This window comes from Pithys albifrons, chromosome 1, assembly GCF_047495875.1.
Source record: "Pithys albifrons albifrons isolate INPA30051 chromosome 1, PitAlb_v1, whole genome shotgun sequence".
NCBI classification, from domain to species: Eukaryota; Metazoa; Chordata; class Aves; order Passeriformes; family Thamnophilidae; genus Pithys; species Pithys albifrons.
This window is the reverse complement of record NC_092458.1, coordinates 100,896,098-100,917,243: the sequence shown is the minus strand read 5'-3', so window position 1 is coordinate 100,917,243 and position 21,146 is coordinate 100,896,098. Positions and strand designations below refer to the sequence as shown.

Genomic DNA, 21,146 nt, shown 5'->3' with positions numbered 1-21,146 from the left:
TATGCCATTTTACAAGGAGGATACTACTGTGGAGTAATCTAGATGAAGAGCAGTCATCCATGAAAAGGCATTAAGGAAGAAAAACGCATGCTGTTAAAAAGGCTAGTTACTGGGTAACTGAAAACAATGACTGTAAGGAAGCAGAGAAGTGGAATAAAAGTCCTTTCTCAAAATCACTATCCAAAACAGGAAGCTATTTCCTGACCCCCAGACCCCAATGAACAGCTTTTCTCTGCAGCAACCTAAAAAATTCTCTAGGAGACTGAAAAAAAGAGGGTTTAGGCAGACAAAACTGGAGGTGCTGTTAGCACAAACATGCCTAGCTAGGCCACCTGAAGTATTTTACTGCAAAGAAGCTCAAAAAGTTCAAAAGTCAAGTTAGGCTGGTTTGGCATAAAATTATTCTTTATACCATCCTGAAGAAGAGAGAAAAAAAGACTGAATTGCAGGAAGTGTGTAGTGGTGATTGTTTTACACTCTTGGGAGCCACTGTTCCCCAGCTTAGCAGGCCACTGTGGAAGAAGGCTGCAGGTCAATTCAATTCAAACACATGTAACGGCTCCCTTCAGTAGCTTTTATGTCCATTTGTTTTTATATGAATGAAGATGAATGTGAGCACAAACACACAGTAAGAGGGTTTAGAAGGAAGATGCAGTCATGGTAAGGGTATTGCTCAACATGTATACAATATACTAGAAATTACAGTTCTTGAAACTGATTTAAAGAAAATCTAGATATTTATAGTAAAGCACCATTTTATTACAGCCTGGCCACGGCCGGGGTCACGCAGGGGGCCCATACCTCCAAGTACGTGTCCACCGTGTATACAAAAATTCAGCCCTTTTATGCAGTTAGCTCTAAATATTATCTGTTACAGGCAGTCTGTAGATTTACGTCATGGAATTACAGATTTTGTTGTTTATGTCTTACGTTGTTTACTGTTCTTCACACCCATCTGTCCAGGTTCTGCTTCCCCCTCCCTGTGTTAGAAAGATACTTCTTAAGTGCTTTGAGCTGCTTCTCCATTCTCCATCTTGCTTATCTTGCTTCTCCAAGATAAGCAAGTCTTCTTATCTTGGTTGCACATAGTCAAGTTAGCTCCAGTTGTCTTTTTATCTTAACTGCCCACTGCTTGGGCTGACCCTACTTGGAAACAATTACATTACATTTTGCGAAGTCTCAGCAAATTCAAAAGCTAACAACAATATAGTTAAATTTTAAGCCGTATTATTTTGTCTTTGTTTCAAAACTACTGAGGCTAAAAAACAATTGCATTTCATTGACCAAGGTGAGGCTAGACTTAGGACATTGTTTGTGATATAATGTGTTTCCACATTGAAGATTTTAAGCAAGTTTTGATTCTGCACTGACCAACTAGTCAATTCTGAGAAGCTATATTGCAATTTGCCTGTTTTCTACTTCTGGAACACTTTGACTTGATGGCAGATCCTTAGCAAAGCCGCACTTTTTTTTGGTTCAGTTTTTTTCAGTTACAAAACTGTTAGGAAAAGAGGGTTTATGCACAGAAATTTTGGAGTTTTGTAGAATCGTGGGGTCTGATGGTGTAATCATAGGCACTGGGCTGTTTGAATGAACCAAAATGCTGTCACAGCCTTAGACCCCTCTGGAACTTTTATGGTGTTGACTTTTCAGACATGGTCAAAACATGCAATAGAATCAAGCTACAGGTTTAACAAAAGAAAGTTTTAATTAAACTATCTGAATCTTAGTTTTCACTAAAGAATTATTTTTAAAATAGGTAATCAAAGATAAAAAAGGGAAGTCATCTGGCTTATTAGATCACAGCCTCAACAGTGTGTCCAGTTTTAAATGATGAAGGACAGAATAATGAAAATCAGAACAGAAAGTGTAACAAAACAACACGCTTTCAACGAAAGAATGATTGCACTGGCTATTTGGAAAAGGAAATACATGCATCCACTTAAATCGTCAGTCAGTTCTGGCTCCAACGTATCACTGTCTGCTTCAGCTGTAGTGGAAGCTCTTCTCAAAATGCAATCCAAATGAGAACATAGGTGCATTCTGCCAGAGGTGATCCTTATCATGCTCCCATCATCCTGGTGAAGACTGGGAACTAGTGACACATAGGTAGTTTTGGGGGTTGCTTTTAATTTTGAAATTTGCTGTGCACAGATGTGTGCATCTACACTTAGCATTTGTTAAGGTCTGCAAGAAGAGTTTATTATGGCCCTTTGGAAGTATTACCTGGTTAACCCCAACTGGCCTTCAGATCAGTTATTGACCTTGCAAGTAAGTTCTTTAGAATAACGAAAGTGATGAAATTGAGTCAACCTTGGAGCTTTTAGCATCAGTAACTATGAAACAATACAGTTGCAACCTACTCTGTCTTTTCACTTAGACCTTTTTGATACCAATCTTTTCTATTCTCTCTTACTCAAAAAAAAGGAAGCCCAGCCACTACCTGTTAAAAATACAGACTTCAGCTACCAACAGTTAAAAATCATGTCTAGAGCTGCCACCTCAAAAGTGACCAACTTTGAGAAAATATACAGAATACAAAATTTATACTATTAATGTCTGAAAGTTTATCACAAAGAGGAAGAGACAGCAGTCCAGAGACTACAGAGATTGACAAAATTTATTGCCCCCTTTAATGACTTTTCAAAGAAATTCACCACAAATATCATCCAAGTTGGAATATATCAGTATGCTACCAATGTTAAAAAAAGCATGAAAAAATGTATTGTTGAAGGCTATTAAATTCTGATACATCTGGATGTAAGAGTCCTTATTATTACAGGATAGTGGAAGTACAGTGGACATTCAGCAATAGCTAATTTGCCAGCTAGTGAAGATAAATGAAGATTGATCAGTGTGTATGCCTTCTCTTTAGAAGCTAATCAGTAATAAATAGATGGTATTATTCATTGTCATGCAGGAAGGATTGTGCTCTCTCTACTTAGCTGGGTTTCTGAGTTTTTTAGGCTGGATGGCTAAGGAGTTCTGTGAAAAAGAAACTGTCAAACGTGAAACTTCAGTTTATAAACATGTTAATTTAGAATGGGCTATGTTTAAATTTTATGCTTTAACAGAAGATTATCACTGACTGTAGTTTCCTGCCTTAATGTAACAACACTTTTTTTCTTCCATAAGAGGAACTGTTATGAATGCATCATAATCAAAAATCAAGTCTTTATACCACTTCTGTTCTACTCACATGTTATATTGAGAGGTATGATCTGGGTTAATTACAGAACACCATGTTAGAATATGCTTAAAATAAGATGTTTTAATCAACTATGCTGTGCCTTAAACACCGCTTCTCAGACATAACTCTGCATTATTTCTGAAATTTTTAATATATCTTAAAAATATACCAATTAAAATAAATTATTGTTATCTATTTCTTTATATCAAAGAAGAGTCTTCAAACTTACAAAAAAAAAGTTCAGAAGTAAAGATGTGTCAAATCGCATTAGTGAAGAATTTAAAGTAACTGACATTATTTTCAAGTAGTTAGCTTCTTACAACATACAGTTTATCACCTGCTCTTCATGTTATTTAGCTCACAGAAAGAAGAAAGACAATTTTATTTCAGAAAAATGTCTCTCGACAGAGGGGACATGTGGATTTGTTGCTGGATGTGAACCACTTGTACTGAAAAAAGAGAAATAGAGCTGTTTAATATACAAATGCAAGCTGTATATCAGGAATGCTGGTACATCAATAATAATCATTATTTGCCAATGAACATAGCTACCAAAACATTAACTATACTTTAAAAAAAAACAATCAAGAAACAGTAAAAAGTCCCTTTTCAATTGTGCATGTATGCATGTGTATATCTACATATGTATTTGCATATACACATACTGCACACACACTCTGCAGCAACCCCTCTCTCATTACACAGCCCTACACATCTTAGTACAAAATCCACAGAGATAATTTACGAGTTCAATTAATCCCAGATACTCCAATGACAAAGTGGAAAATTGATGGTATTACAACAGAAGTTTGTGGTTTAAATTATATGGCTATGCAGGTTGGGTGGAGTTCTGGGCAATCTGGTATAATGGAAGTATTCCTGCCCATGTCAGGGGAGTTGGAACTAGATGAGCTATAAGGTCCCTTCCAACCCAAACTTCTCCCTGATTCCATGATACTTTGCCTATTTAAAAAGATGCAGTCAAGGTACTTACCAAGCATGCTGAATGAAACTTTTTCTTGCATGTTTTGCAAGCTTTTTTGGGAAGAGAATAGTTGGAACCATGAATGACTGAAAAACAGATCATGCAATCTTCAACGCCTTCAAAACGTTTATCCACATTATTTTTCCACAAAGATAAGCCTTCCATAATACTTCCATTCTAAGAGAGGGAAAAGAGTTGTTAATACTGTAGAAATCTTTGGGACTATTCCAACTGTTATTCATAAACACGTGAAGGAAACAAAGCCTGAAAGCTCTGAATCTGAAATTTTATGCAATACATGCAGTGAGTAATTTATGATAGTCTAATGCACAGAAAAGCGAGTATTCATCACAGAGGAAGAATGCATTTAGGAGATATAAAAACTTTGAATCACTGTTTTGTTTTGTTACAACCACAGCAACCACCAGTCTTTTAGAGAATTTCATAGGCTGGGGGTTTGGGTGTGATTTTTTTGTTGTTTGGGGATTTTTCAAATTAGCAGAGCTAGCATTGCCACATGGAGCAAACACTGGCCCCAGTCTTAGGAGATCTGAATTTTCAACTTGGGCTATGGATTTAACAGGACTTAGCAGGCTGATCATTTTACCTCTTTCTAAGCTTCTAGAAACAAGCAGATAGAATCATAGAATCATAGAATCTATTGGGTTGGAAAAGACCTCCAAGATCATCAAGTCCAATCCTTGGTCCAACTCTAGTCCATTTACTAGATCATGGCACTCAGCGCCACGTCCAATCTGCGTTTAAAAATCTCTAGGGATGGTGAATCCACCACCTCTCTGGGCAGCCCATTCCAATGCCTGATTACTCTCTCTGTAAAGAATTTTTTTCTGATATCCAACTTAAATTTCCCCTGGCAGAGCTTAAGCCCATGCCCCCTTGTCCTATTGCTGAGTGCCTGGGAGAAGAGACCAGTCCCCACCTGGCTATAACTTCCCTTCAGGTAGATGGTAAGAGTGACCCAATTCCTGTGAAGTCCTTTGCGATCTACTAATGAGACCTGTTATACAGATCTATACAATATTATACTACTAGGAATATTCTTCTATTATAAGGATTTTTAAGCTTGCAAAACTAGGAGCTTTAAACTCACCTGATGTGTAAGGTATGTGCTTAACTGTAGCATCCAATTGCGCCACTGCTGTACAGCCACACCAACCCTCTTCCCACTCTCAACTGTTATGGATCCCAGTGGGTAATTTGGTGGAAGCTGTATTATTAGTTCAATAAAGATATCATCAACTGAATAGGTAGCAATGACTTCGCGTGCTGCAGACCGAGCTTTTACCTATGAAAAAAAAATGCACGAGTTAAATTGCAGACAGATACTTACTGGTTTTAGTCTTTAGATAGAGAGAGAGAGAGAGAGAGAGAGAGAGAGAGAGAGAGAGAGAGATAATATAAACTATAAATACATTACTACACATTACATAATTTTCTTGGACCAGGTAAACATTTTTCTCAAAGAAAACAAAAATCTACTCATATCATGGCAGACTAAAGAAATTACCAGCCATTTTACAATCTACTGATTTTTTAATAAAGCAAAAAGTAGTATATTGATAACTGTATCTTCCAGTTATTTTCTAAACTTCTCCAACATCCTAAACCCCATTATTTCATTTTTTTCCCCAACAGAATATTTAATATATTGATACCAAGCAAAATTATGTTTCAGCAATCATTTAGAACAACAGAAGTGCAATCATATAAAACACTCAGAACCACAGTCTGGTTCTGAGAAGTCAAATTTCTTAAATGTTTACAAAAAACTAAACAAAGACAAAGGACAAAAAAATCTTACTAACAGTCATGCCATTAAATAACTGTGTGCTAGTCTGAACAGAAGATATTTCCTGGAAAGAAAGCACACTGCTGACGTATTTGCTTGTAAATTTATCTACAACACTGAAGACACGTTTATCACAGCTATTCCACCAAAGCCTAACCATGGCTGGCAAGTCTTTCAGCGTTGTATGGTACACAGAGCAGGCCAAGTGCGGAATCAGGGATGATGGTATTCCTGTCCCTAGGAGGGAAAGAAAGGATGCTGAAATACTGCTAACACATTAGTCATGGGTATTGGTGCCTCCACACCACATAAAAGATTTCTGATTTCAACACAGCTGTGGTAACCAGAATTTCATGTAGATGTTGCTATTATTGCTACTCTAAGGGCTTGTTTGACTCAGCTGCTCTTCACCAGGCTGGTTTTTTGTTTCTTAGCTTAATACTTCACACCTCAAAATTCACCTTCTAGGTTAGAGATGACCACTAGGTGGACGACCAGGAATCAAAAGTAATTTTATATTGTAGAAATTACAAAATGCTCAATTTAGAGTGAACAAAAAATAAGATGTTTGAAGAACAGCTGAGGTTTGCAGTGTTCTACAGACATGCATAGAAATGGCCCCAAGTTGCACCAAGAGAAGTTTGGGTTGGATATCGGGGGAAAAATTCTTCACTGAACAAGTGTTTAAACATTAGAACAGGCAGCCCAGGGAAGTGGTGGAGCCACCATCCCGGGAGGTGTTCAAAAAACAAGCAGACATGGCATTTAGTGATACAGTTTAGTGGGCATGGTGGTGTTTGGTCAAAGGTTGAACTTCGATGATCTTGGAGGTCTTTTCCATCTTAATGATTCTATGATGAGATAAAGGAAATCTTTTCCTTGGGATGTCATGTTAGTAGCTCTTATTGTCATCCAGATAAAATTGTTCTGCAACACAGTGACGTTCCAGCAAAAAGTTAAGAAATGGAAACTCAGTTTCTTTGCTTACACCTACACAGATAATAAAATAAAAGCTTCAGTGAGGTAACTAACTCTTTCTCATATTTCTCAGCTAAAAAAACAGTGTATCTTCTTTCATCACCATTGATAACTGAACAGAATGACAGAACAGCATGACTGAAACAGCACACAATGTCTCAAACATTTAAAAATATGTATCAAAATATTTTCTAATTTTTTGTATTTCTGTTTTGAAATACAAGAAAAAATAGAAATTCTATTTAGCATTAAAAATATATCTATAAGCAATGGTCCCAGAATAGATCAGACTTTTTTGGTGTTTTGGAATCTTTACATTTGGATTTCAATTCCTGTGTTTCATTGCTCTTGATTTTTCTGATAAACATTTCAACTTCAGTAAAGTTTCAAATGGGGAGTATTAGTCAAAGATTTTTAAACATATGTATGCATTTGTCTCTCTGTGTATCTGTTTTATAGGTAATGTTTTCTAAATAAGTATTTTTAGCAAAAAACTTCTGCAATGTAACAACTCTCAATTACACAAATACAATTTTACTAACCTTTGACATCTAAATGAAGCTCTTCAGTGAATAAGGTTTTTGTGTCCTTATTTTGAACTTCTGAAGTTGGCCCAGAAAAGACAGGGTTTTCAGGCATAAGCCTGAATAAGTGATAAAGCAGTTTATTCAAGCTTTTAGTTCTTCTAAGGTATTGTGAGTAGAGAACTCGCAGCTGGCACCATTAAAAAAAACACAAAAAAACCAAAACACACTTTATAAATATGGCTTACTCTGTGAATAATAAAAATACGTTCTTGCAGGGAGGAAAAGCAAGATTGATTCAGAACAGCTGTTTAGAAGAGCAGTTTAGTTCTCTGCACCATTTTAAATGATTAGGTAATATGTGGCAAGCTTCTTTGAAAAGAATCATTTATTAATGAATCTTAATTCTTTATTCCTCTAATATTACCATCCTCAGCTATAGCAATGCAGAAATCTAAGGTTAGTGATGTTTTCAGAACTTCACTAATTCCACAAAAACAAATAGGAAGTTACATAATTAATAATAAGGCTGGATGAAACTTCAGGATTCAAACTAAATAAGTAGGTAAAGAAATTCCGTTAAAATGAAAAGAGTAAATAAATACCTGAGAAGAAGCTGCTTTGAAGAAAGCTAATGTTAACTTCCAAGTGAGAAGATATCCTAGAACAAGGCAGAACTCATCGCTCAGGGGCTGAATAACTGCACATTCTCCAACTGGAATGCATTCCAGGATGGTTTCTAGCAAGGGTTCTTGAGCAGCCAGGATAGACATAAGAGCTGCTGGAGGTGATCTATGGAAAAATTTTATCTGGAATAGTAAACTCACATCTTGAGCACAGCATTTACTGGCTTTAAGTTCATAGCCTTCCTAGTCATGGTAATAAAGCCATGCATGCAGAACATAAAAGGGGCCATTTATTACAGGAAAACTTAGTTTCAGATTCACACATCAGTGCTATATAAAGATTTTTTTTTTCTGAAAAGGATGGTTTTAACCTTCTTACAAGACAAATTCAAACTCAGTGCTTAATTTGGAAGTGGTTTATGGCTGAGCTGATTTAACCTACGCCATGAAGGGCTGCTTTCCTTGCTTTCCCCAGTCTTATATTGTTTTATATTGGAAAATCTTGACTGATTTTCATGTGTATTCAGAATATGTCCATCTGCACAGGTAACTTCATCTACTTGAAATTCCAAAATCAACCTAAGTGTTTATACAGCTTGAATCCAATAAAGTCTATGGTTTGAAGAGGGAGTATGATAACTGGTTAACATTCATTTTTTTCCCCTCTCTCCCTCTTCTTTTTCCCTTGGCTGGTTGGGGGGGAGGAACACTTTTTCTCTGTCTTGGACAGTTGGCGTTTTGCCAGCTTAACCCGGACAGAAAAATGGTGCGTTGGCCGGGAAACGGCCGGTAAAAAGCTGTCCACATGTTGAAGCAGAGATCCCAGAACAGAGCCAAGAACAGCAATTATGCTGCCCTGCCTCCAGCCGAGAGGAGGAGGACAACGACCAAGTCTACTGGACATTGCTGTACCAGGTACCTAGCCAAGACTAGGGAAAGAAGAGGGAGAGAGATTTTCCAATATAAAACATATATATGGCACTTAGTCTAGTAACTGTACCTAAAAACAACTGCAAATACTGTCTTCAGTTTAACCAATTATATTGAATATTTTAAATATTTATGACTACTCTCATTTTTTCTTTTAACATCACCTGACAGACAACTGCTGTACTGCAAATTTCAATCTTGTAATACATTTTAAAAACATGAAAAAGAGTCTTAAAAAAAGTGAGGGAAAAAATACACACAATGCCAATTCCTCCTCTTCATCACCATAGGATTTGAGATCGTCATCATCAAATTTCGGCAATTCAGGCATTAATCTATAGAAATATGGACAGAAAAACATTTAATTTTTAAATAATTTTTAATAAACTATTTTAATATATGTGATGCATAGTTCTTTGCTATTAAGGTCAATGTTACTGATAGGCAATAAAATGACAGCAATTATTCCTTAATAACAACACAGAATCTTTAAGACATGTCACCATTGCAAAGATGGTTCATGAGTGACAGCCAATGAGCATATAGCCTTGCTCAGTTTGCCATGCTAAAATAAAACAAAATTTTCTATCAGAATAAAGCTATTGCAACATTATGCCTCAGTATAAGTGAAAAATGATGGTAGCTGGCTTAAGCCAGCTGCCTTGCAATCTGTATTTGGAGTCAAATGCACATACTGTATTTCAAATTCTGTATTCTCTTTTTAGGTATTACAGATATCCAAGAAGCTCACAAGAATATAACCTTTCTTAATGTCTTACCTAAATTAGTGAAAGCAAAAAGGTCATACTATTCATTGATAGTGTCAGACCCAGATCCTACCTGGAACATTTCTGTTTACATTTTAGGATTCATTTTGGGGTAAAAATAAATAGCTTTGTAGTTATGATACTGATATCTATCTAACTATGATACAGAAAATAATCTTCACGTACAGCAGTAAAACTTCTCAAGTATATATTAAGTCTACTTTTACAATTAAATTTAGCATTCATACCTTTGTATGATGTTCTCTAAAATAGAACACAAATTGCCCAATTAAGGATTTTCTCCCATAATGGAACATGGTTTTGCTAAACATCTGTAAATGTATGTTCTACAACATAGTTAAAAAATATAGGGTGCAGGGTAGGGTGAGAGGTGAAATTCATTGATTCTTACTTATGCAGCATATGGTAGACAGAAATCTGTACAGGTCGAGCCCAGAAAAGCAACAATGGAGATAATGTATTCAGTAGAGTCTGGAGTTTATCTGGAAGATTTGTTTTCTGGCCTGCAACAAACTTCGGTGGCAGTTTATGGTTTAACAACTGGTCCTTTGATACATAAGTTAGAGCTTCACCCAAAGATGTTAACAGAGAGTTCTGAAAAGAGCCTTCTGATGCATTTTTGGTTTCTCCTATATGAAACAAAACAAGTTGTGATGCAAAATGTATGGATGATATAAAAAACACGCATTGTTAGAAATAACTCGAAACTGTGCTTAGCAGGATCCATCTAATTTTAAGAATAATTTTACTCATTAGCATGCAAATGTAAAAAAATCTGAGTTTTTATAAACTATATTGACATAGTGTTTCTATAAATTCAAAAATACAGCCCATTCAGTTCTATTTCAGAACAGCCTGGCTATTGCCCTCTTTGCCATATACTTACCTGTGATTTTCACCAACAAAGGTAACAGCAAATTGTGAATTCCATCAGAAAAGAATTCCTTCCATTCACTGATCAAGGTCTGAGGAAGCCTTTCAGTAGTTTCAGCAGCTGCATCTTCAAAGTAAGTGCTAAGGGCAGATGCCAAGTCACAACTAACACAAGCAAAAATCTGCACAAGTGGGACATGATAAAGGGAACGGTTTTCACTTGTTGTCTAGGAGGAAATAAACAAAGAGGAAGGTATCTTAACTGTAAATTTGCTTTAAGATAGGTTTCACATTCTCTGTCTATACCAGAAAGTATAATTTCAAAGAAGATTCAATTGCAAGGTCCATTTGAAAATCATTTGGGATGTGGGGCTGTGTTTAAAACGTAAATTGTACTCTAGTAAGACTTCCTGAAATTAATTTCTAAGTGTCACCAATTTAGAATCCTGGATTGCTTCCATTATATAACCTTCTTTATAATGATGGAAAGAAAATTCAAACAGAAATGTACTACACCCAGAGAACTTGTGCAGTCCAATAAGACATAACTGATTGTAAAGTGCTCTCACTTTTTTCTCCCAAACATAAAAGCTTTACCAATATCATATTTGCATTTCCAAATTGCAAAAGCAAATTGACAATATGCTATTAAAAACTGGAAATTATTGAAGTGGCTGTCAGAAGAATATTTCTTCTCCCCAACATAGCTGTTTCTTGCTAGTTCTTACTAGTTCCCCCCAAAAGGAATATCATTATAGATTAACAATATTCCCAAGCACTTAGTCTACACAGAATTTTCATACAAGTTTTTTAATTAAAACATAGATAGTAAGGTCACATGGATGTTTCCAGCCTGCCCTTCGAAGTGGATAGTGACAGAGTGAGAGATTCTGTGTCTTTATTTGATTAATCAGGAAGGAGTCAGTTGGCTACTGACCTGTTTCCTAACAGCATTAAAATATAATTTTTATGTTTCATGTGATCACTTAGACATTGAAATGCAGATACTGCTTTTGATTCAGTCAATTTTTATGTATCATGTTAGACTTTGGTCTTAAAAGGAATATTATTTTCAACACAGAGATCTACAATAGACATATTTTAAAATTATTCTCCAATTACCAATGACATTATTAAATATCATATTGTTTGAAGAGTGAGCTGATTTCCTCTCCATACACAAAAAGAAACAGGAGACTATCGCTTGCGCTTTTAAACTACACATGACCTTTGTCAAAACCCAACACAACAGGATTTTGTGCTATTCTTTTTAACATTGTGTCAAATATTTGCTACACTGAAATTACAGTGTCTCAGACATTGCAGAGAATGATCAAAAAAGGTAAGCGCATCAAAAGTGGGGATACTTTCACATTACCTCTAACCAAGCCAGCATGGAGCACATGATAAAGTCCCACTCATTATGGGCCAAAGAAGCTGTTGAATACTTCAGCAACAAGGGAAGGTAACGGATCATCTCAATGTTGAGACCAAGCAACTGAGCACTTGTTTCTTTCAGATTGCTGTAATAAAAATACAGCCAAAGCTTACATATCTTCACATTGTAGACATAACTATCTATATTCTTGCCTTCATTCCTCCTCTCATGACAAAGTAGTACCACCACACTCTGCCCTGTGCTTTTGATACTGTCTATCAAAAGTAGAGTACTAAATCAGCTGCCAAGTCTGATTCCTAGAGTCACAAATTTGTAAAATTTACACATTCACTCAAGTAATATACTTACGTAACTTATAAAATTTAGCAATTTTAATTAAATCAATGCAAGTAAAATAATAGTTTTAAGTTACTAATTTAAAAAAAAAATAAGCCCTCAAGTCTCCCAATATCGTATGTTGTAAGTGTCCAAATATTGTATGTTATAACTTTAGATTAGACATTGAGAAGAAATTTTTTTCAGTGGTAAGGCACTGGCACAGGCTGCCCAGAGAGACTGTGGATGCCTGATGCCTAGAAGTGTTCAAGGCCAGGTTGGATGGAGCTCTGAGCAACATGTTAGTGGAAAGTGTCCCTGCCCTAGCAGAAGGATGGAATGAGATGAGTTTTACGGTGCCTTCCAACCCCGGCCATTCTATGGTTCTATGATTATTCTGAGACTGTTGCCTGGATTTTTCTCACTATAGTGAAGACAAATGAATTTTAGTGTATTTTCATTGCTTGCTGGAAACTTTACAAGTTATATTTTTAGGTTGAGAATTTTAAAAGACAGACATCTAAGTTTGGTATCCAACTTTTCTTCCTGCTACCAAAACATGCAATCAGAATTTGGAACTGAATACCCAAAAATATCTACAAAAGTTGGGCAGTTTGGTCATGCTTTTGAGAACAGTTTACATCTAGGTGCATTTAAAAAACTCTTTGATTTTGCAGTGTTCAATCATCCAGGTAATTTTCTGCAACATGAGTTATTAAATACCTAAGACACGTATATGAAACGAAGGAATGCAGTTCTACAAAAGCTTAAATATATAATAATAGAGCAGTGGATGGCAGTTGTAATGTACAGATAGATTTTGTTTCAGTTAATAACCAGTCTGTACTTTTAAACTCTTGTCTAAGAAATTAAAATAAGCCAAATTATCTCCAAGTTGCACCCACCAGCTAAAGAGAAAGCTGTCCTCATTATCACTTTTCCAAGATATTATGATTTTCAGTATTCCAGGTAGTAGATGATCACAGTCAACACTTCTGTCATTCAGGCAGGAGTTCAAAATGGAAAGACACCCAAATGCTCCTATAACATAGTAAAAATACATATTCAATAGTCTTAATTATCAAAACAAAACAAATGATAAAATGTAAAGTCAACTGACTGAATCCTTTTATTTGAATGTAGCATTAATCTTTGAACAGATGCCATTGTTAAATCAAAAATACTATATCCACTTCAAACTTTTAAAAACACTCATCTCCTATAAGATTAACTGATAGTTTATACAATTAACAAAAAGGAAAAATACCCGGTAAGACTGAAATCTATTTGTGCTAATAAAAATGTAGTATGCTAAGCAATAATTTGGATATATAATGAAGGAAATGCAACTGCAAGTTGTGAATTCTAATGTTAATTGGTGTTAATTGGAGTTCTAGTTGAAATATTAATTTTTACATTCAGAGTGAAGTACTACTGATGCATAAGCACTGTTTTCCATTTTTAAGAAAAACTGCATTTATCTGGATTTGAGAAAATTAACATTTCCTACAACACAATGACAAAGAAATAGGGCAAAGTACCATATATGCATAGCAAAACCAACCAACTAAACCTCTGCTTCACTTAAACAGCAGAGCAACAATTTACAACAACTTTACCAGAACTTTCCTGACCTGAAAAGATAAACACCATTGGAATGGTAAGCCTACAACCTATGTCTCATTTATTGTGAATTTGGATGTATATTGTCTGCTCAGGAATCCCTAGAAAATTGAGAAGCAGTAGAAAGGAAATGCAGATTACAATTAAGAGTACTTCACAGCAGGTGAGGATTCTTTTTCCCATTTTCTTCTGTTTCGAGATTCACAGATACAGTTTTTGCCTCTGGTTCACTTAGAAACCCAGGAAGACTAAACTAATTTCAAAGAGTAAGAGTTAGGGAAACTACCATAGCAGAGGGATTTTTAAGATTCCTCTCAATTGTTGCATGGCACTAGCACTGATAATTTTCACACTTTAAGGACATCCATTTGAAGAATTCATCTTAAATCCTGAGGACACTGCCAAGGGAGAGATACCCACAGTTTAAAGACACCACAGATAGTTTTTCAATTTAAGGAAGAACAGTCCTGTTAAAAAACACAGAACCTGTATTTCAGTTTTTATACAGACTGATCAGTAACAGTATGTGCAAGAACACACAAAAGCAGTACTGGGAAAAATAGAAAGTACTTTCCTTTTAAATGACATCCAATTCATAAATGTATGTGAGCATTTCCAAATAATTTTTTTGAAAAGCAAAAAGTTTTTGAAAATACAGACCCAAATTATGTGGGTATATTCAAAGCAATAGTATAACACATCTCAATCACCTCATAATTAATTCTTCCACAGCTGCTGACAGTGCAGTTCTGACTGAGTACACTGTATCCCATGCACTGGAGGAACTACTCAAAAATTGAACGTAAATTGTGAAAGAGTTCTTGCCAAAGCATCGAAAGACAAAAATGACACAACCAGTTGACAATAGCAATATTTTTGCATACTGTGTAAAGCCTAAATGGTTAACTGAAAACTTTAATATTTAAATAAGATAGACCAAGTAAGAAGTCCAACAATATCAAAATGCTTTTAAAAGTTCAGTCTAAGTCCTTTACTTCTAATTTTGTACTAGGCACTATAGCTTATGCTTTCTGAATAAGGCAGAAAACCAGCTGGAAGAATATGCAACTGAGAAAATGTTTCTTTCTAGAAAAAATATTATTACAGTTAATGCATTTTATCTAAAAGCAAACTATTACAAAATAATGTTCTTTAATGAACTAGACTGAGGTAAGAACATACTCACCATCAGTGCTGGAAAGCTCTGTCTGCGTGCATGTCCTAAGTCTGGCCACACAGTGTGAGACAAGTTCTCTCTTTTTTTCCTCAATTAAGAAAGGTGATAAACACTGAAGTGTATGCAATCTGCCCTCTGTTAATGGCAGAAACCTATTAATTCAAGCGAAACATCAAGAATGAAATTAACTCAAACATTTAACTAGAAAACAAAATGTCAACTGTTTCATAATGATCTAATGATGTAACTTATCCCACACACTAAACCACAATCTCACTTTTACATGCCACATACATGTATCACTTAATTTTCAGTTTTCAGTTGTCATTCGTCAGAACCAGGATCATTTAACATTATCGATATTCACAACAAACTAAAACTTTACAGGCAGCATTATTAAGATACCCTTCTGTTGTCTTAAAAAGTTCTGTCTTCTCCCAGGATGCAGTGTTTTCTGCTCGGATCATTTTGGCCATGGTTAAGGACCACAGTCTTCCATGTTCCTCTGATCTTCAAAGAAGAGGAAAGACCCTGGTTAATATATGCAGATGCTCAGAGTTCACCACAAAAGCATTTGGATCAAGTTTGAATCAACAGAGAGAAGGAACTATAGTAGCACTTAATACGCTATACAATGCAAAATGTGAAGACAGAGTTTAGAGTTGTTCTACTTGTTCTCACATACCTGTCACATATAGTTTGCTGAAGGCTAGCTGTATTACTCAGTGTACTGAACTTCTTGTATGTGATGTGCATCTCTTCTAACATATGAAGATATTCTAGAAGCAGATAAGGAGGATTCTCCAATTCTTCAATCCATTGTAATGAGTATAACAGTTCTGCAACTAATTAAAAAACAGCTGTTGTTTACAAATGACTGCTGAATATATTCAGTGCATAAGCAACACATTTCAGGTCAGGTGTTTGTTCGGGTTTGTTTATTATGTTGTTAATGCATTAAATGTATTATATTTATCCACCATTTCACATGCTTCAGAGCATGAACTGGGTATTTGTCATTGAACCATAAAATGTAAGAGAAGAAGATGCTACAGTAATTTGTTCTAGATATTCAAGAGATATTAAAGTAAATCAAGCAAGCTCTAGTCTCTCATTTTTTTTAACATATACTTCTTGCAGACAAAACAATGAAGATATAAGTCCAGAAGAAAACCAGACAAATTTGATGATAAGAGCTAGCATGTGGTTCCTTTGTTAGCTTACAAAGATCCACATTAAGCATTACACTTCTCATTGTGGTAAGATTTTTGAAAACAGAATTGTTAATTTGATTTGAGCATTCTAAAACTAGAAAGAAACTAGATTCCACATGGTGAAATTAACAAAAATTGCTGCCTTGAGCTATCTTTACATTATGGCTAAACCTCAGGGCAGAGATACAGTTCCTATTGCATGCTCCTGCCAATGCACTGTGTTTTGGCAATGAACAAATCTGAATTTCACTGAAAATTCAAACATCTTCCAATTCTTCTGTTGAGATAGAATGTATATAATCAAAAAAGGCCCAGGCATATAAACACTACACTTGTACATACTTATACCATTAAAGGAGACCTAAAGGAAAAAGAAACAAAACAAACCAACGGCAAAAGGTAAAAGGATAATTTCTCATATCTGTATGCTAGACTTTAACTATGCATTTCTACTTATAAATTCAGGTTACGAATACTATAAGATTAAATTCTTTTAAGTTTACGATTGTAACTTACTTATATTGTCAAATTTCGCTCTTTCAGCATCATAATTTCCATGGACTACCACATTTTCCAACACAAGAAGCACCATTTTACTTAATAAGGCTGAAGTACACAGATGGCCTGGAAGTTTAGTTGCGCCACACAGCTTGACACTTGATCCCAGAGGTTCACAATTCATACTAAGCCTTCCTTCCAAAAGAGGTTTGTGTATCCACTGTGATACATACATAAGGAGAATGTGAAGAAATAATTGGCATTTTGATGATGCACAGAGTTATGATCTGTTTAACCACGAAAATTCAGAATTATTGAAAAATAACCATGAAACATATGAATTGACATCAAAAGCACAATGGTGAGGATGACCCATTCCAGCATACTAAAAAACCTAAATGCACAGCAGTAATTTGAAACTGCATTGCTGCCTCAGAAACAAATAGGTTTCTTTAAATTCTATATATTTTACAAGAAATACTAGGTTTACTGAAGATTGGTGGTTGGACAGGAAATTTATGTCCTTCCTCACTCTCTACTATGTCAGCATTTTGTTGACAGTCTGCACCTCATGTTTCTCTGCAGATATTGGTGTCTTTCACAAAATTAATCTTTTTGAAGAATTAACTTAAAGAACATCTTCACAACGTACATTTTGTCAGATAAAATTTGTTAATTGTAAACCAAGTTGCTGGTGTTCCATGCAGAAAAGGGTAATTTTGATTTTCTCTGTTAGTACTGAATACGTCCATAAACACAGTGATATTGTCCTCTTCATGGACAGAGGCAGAAAAGAAACTGCACAGACGTATGGCTATTCATAACTGCAGTGCCATGTCAAAAGAAAGAATGCTTACCAACTTAAGGGACAGAGGCTTGAGGAAAGAATGACTACCCCACGCAAGTCCATTATAAATTTCATACCTCAGTGGATAGAGACTCGTGCAATTTCCCCCACTCAGTTTTGTTTGGTGTGACATGCTCAACATAAGCTCTCGCATGGTATCCAGATTGTCCATCAGCTTCTATGAGCTTCAACAACAAATCACTAACTGCAGAGATCAAAACCTGAAGACTGAGAAAAGGAGAAAATACTGCAAACAAGTTCAGCACTGTCCAGTAAAAGCAAGTGCATGTTCTACATTGATACAATGCTCTATATGTTGTACCAATGCTCTCTCTATACATGTTGTACACCAGTGATGGTTTTCTGTTCTACCCACCACCTTCAACAGGCTGAAAAGTTTCTTAGCAATACAGATGTCTATTAAATAAGGATAGCACTGATCTTAGTTTGTTTTAAAAAACAACATATTATGAAGCAAACGTGCATCCAAATTACCTTTTAACATCCAAAGAGGAAGACTGAATTTGATTCTTGACCCACAGTGCAGCTTTAAGCAAAAAGGTACTCTGTTTCTCTGTGCTCTGAAGCTGATGCACAAGTGAATTTACACCAGACATCCAAGTGTGTTTTAATTTGCATACAAGTAAATCTATTGTAGAGAAAAAAAGAAAAAAAATGGACAAGCTAAACCACCACAAACAGGTAAACTAATTACAATCAACAGCATATAGTAACAATCATGTTTGAAGGTCCTAGAGTAGGAGAACAATTCTCTTTTTTATGTGGTTACATGGCAAAACTATCAAGAGCAAAAATACAGCTTTCTTGTTGCAGAGCAATTTTAAATTAACTATGACACACAGGCAAAATTTAATTTAATTGACCATAAGTGATCTTCCTGTTGTCTGCTACACTATGTCCACATGGTCTTCAAAACCACAGATCTTTTTACTGAAATATTGAACATTCACAACATCAACACTCATTTGCAAAGCAGCAGTGGTTTTCAAGCTAGTACTGTCTTGCTTCTTTCCAGGACAAGACTGAAACATTGTATTTATTCATTCTGATGGCAGTAAATGCATGTATCAATTTATCACTCTCAAATTCTGCTTCCAAAGAATATAAATCAGGATCTTAGTCTGAACATGAAATGCTGCTAAAGAGAGAGGTATGGATCACAATTTGTCTGGGCAATTTGATCATTATAAATGGTTTCAGAATAAACACGTGCCTAAAGTGATTACACACATTTTTTACAGAATCCTTACACTTCAGAATGAACAAAAAAATAACTCATTTCTTGTATTTCATAGACTTTAAACAGTCTATATAGCACTCCAAAAAGTGTGCGATATCATAGCCTCAAAGTTACTTGATACTAACATTAAAAACGTGTAAAAATCCTTGTAAAGGACCTGATGATTGGTAGTACCTCTGGGCATTGTAAATTTTTGTGTCAGTTACAGCCCCAAGTGCTCAATGTATGTGAATTCTGTATTCTATTACATACTTGAATCTGTTTCATGAAAAAGAAGAATTTAGCTGTAATCATCACCTATGAGAAAGTTCAGTTGAAGTTCTTTTTCTAGATTACCTGTTAAGTGTGTTGCATCCTGCCTCTGAGCACACAGCTGGAAGATGGTAAGCAGCAAGTCTTCTGATGATGGCATCAGTAAACACCCTTTAACTGAGCTGAAAAAGCTTGAGGCTACATCACAGATGAAAGATACTGATGGTTCAGTATTTCCAGCTTCAGAAAGGTCCTTCGCTTTAGACAGAGCTGCTTGAAGTTTATCAATAATTCTTTCAACAAAAGTTTCATCAATCAGTGATTCTGTTGGGGAGAGTAAAACAACAGGATGCTTTGATTACTTGATTAAACACGGTCATTCAATGATGTCATCTTAATAGCGACCAATTCAGTTTATATTTACTAATTTTGAAAGCAAAATAAAGTGCAAAGCAGTTTCAGTCTAATGGATACATAAACTCTCTTATTTCACAGAGATCAAGGATCACCTAGTCAAAGTTTCATACTGCCAATCTTTTCTCTAAACCAGCTGAAGCAGCTTTGAAAAAGGTATATAAAATACAGCAAGTGCAGAGTAATACCTCCCCCTTTTGTGCCTTCCTAGCTTCTCACAACCAACTGTGAGCCCAATTGGACCACTGCACATAATTAACCCAAGGAGACCAGTCTTCCATGAACATGTTTAGTTCCTTTTTGTGAGATCCAAGCAGGCAATCCTATTTATCATCAAACTCCACAACATCCTGTAGCAGTGAGCTCCATTATTCAATTAGGATCTGTATGAAGAAGTGTACTTTTCCCTCAAGTCTTGTATCTAAACATCTGTAAGCAATTCAGGTTCTTCCATTGAAACAATGAAAAATTTCTTCCTAATTGGATATTTCATACAAATTATGATTTTGTAGCCCTTTAGCACAACCCCATCCCTAATCACTTTCACTGCAAGTTAAAAATTCTGGTTTGTTTTATTGCCTCTACAAGCAGAAGCCACTGCTTGGTCTAACCATCCCTGCTAGTTTCTCTGGGCATATTCTATTACACATTTTTTCAAAAGCATATAAGTGAAAAAGAATATTGCAGTGACCAAAACTATAGGTAGTATTCCAGATATTGACGATATATTCAGTGTATTGACTACATGTAATTTGTCCTGTGTTCTTTTCACAGCAGCTCCTAATAACCTGTATTCCTTTTTAACTGCTGAGCACAACCTGTCACTTACAGGCAACCACAACAATGACTGAAGATTTTGAGGTTTAACAGTTCAGAGCCTATCATTGAATCAATACAGTTACAATTGGTTCTTCCCATGTATACTTGTAATATTTATTGGGTTTGGTATCTCTTGTACTTGTATCATTTAAGCATTCAGAATCACAATACAGCTGCTACAGGTGTATGATGTTTAAGTTTTGGTTACTTTGAATAATTTATCAGAAACAATTATCTTCCTTTCAGTATTTATCCTTTTTTCCCCTTTAATTCCTATCATCTGAAAGGCTACTGATCCAGGAAAGGCTCTTCCAATTCCTCCATGACAATTTACCTTGAGAAACCAAGATAAGAGATCTCATTCAAATTTTTTTTTTGAAAGTCCACATACTCTATTTTGGCCTAAATCACTAAGTCAAGAACCACCAAAGCTCCTGAAAGTCTCTTAGGCTTAATCCAATATGAATTAAAAACAGGCCACCCAGCAGAAAATGAGCTCAGCAGTACCCTCCAGCTCTAGAGTCAGAAAGCAAAGTCACTGGAAAATCAGCCCTAGGACATCATTGACTTGCAAGCACATTTGTTGAACTCTCTCTGGAAAGAGAAACAAATTTTCCTGAAGC

General features: G+C 35.6%; 1 protein-coding gene across 3 annotated transcripts in view; it reads right to left on the bottom strand.

Moving 5' to 3' along the window:
* Positions 1-1,683: 1,683 nt before the first annotated feature.
* The window catches only part of LTN1 (listerin E3 ubiquitin protein ligase 1), a 32,497-nt gene continuing 13,034 nt past the window's right edge, over positions 1,684-21,146 (bottom strand). The window contains exons 13-30 of one of the 3 annotated variants that reach the window (XM_071562772.1): positions 19,375-19,614; positions 18,273-18,426; positions 17,855-18,005; positions 16,949-17,150; positions 15,904-16,063; positions 15,624-15,728; positions 15,228-15,370; positions 13,324-13,459; positions 12,083-12,227; positions 10,718-10,931; positions 10,223-10,460; positions 9,304-9,378; positions 8,093-8,279; positions 7,506-7,677; positions 6,002-6,222; positions 5,287-5,481; positions 4,185-4,352; positions 1,684-3,639 (exon numbers count right to left, since the gene is read on the bottom strand). In XM_071562772.1, coding sequence (XP_071418873.1) covers positions 3,577-3,639; positions 4,185-4,352; positions 5,287-5,481; positions 6,002-6,222; positions 7,506-7,677; positions 8,093-8,279; positions 9,304-9,378; positions 10,223-10,460; positions 10,718-10,931; positions 12,083-12,227; positions 13,324-13,459; positions 15,228-15,370; positions 15,624-15,728; positions 15,904-16,063; positions 16,949-17,150; positions 17,855-18,005; positions 18,273-18,426; positions 19,375-19,614 — 2,969 coding nt within the window. In that variant the 3' untranslated portion in view covers positions 1,684-3,576. Of the gene's footprint in view, positions 3,640-4,184; positions 4,353-5,286; positions 5,482-6,001; positions 6,976-7,505; positions 7,678-8,092; positions 8,280-9,303; positions 9,379-10,222; positions 10,461-10,717; positions 10,932-12,082; positions 12,228-13,323; positions 13,460-15,227; positions 15,371-15,623; positions 15,729-15,903; positions 16,064-16,948; positions 17,151-17,854; positions 18,006-18,272; positions 18,427-19,374; positions 19,615-21,146 lie in introns of those variants that run through there. The other 2 variants (XM_071562782.1, XM_071562793.1) reach the window with 2 other exon arrangements.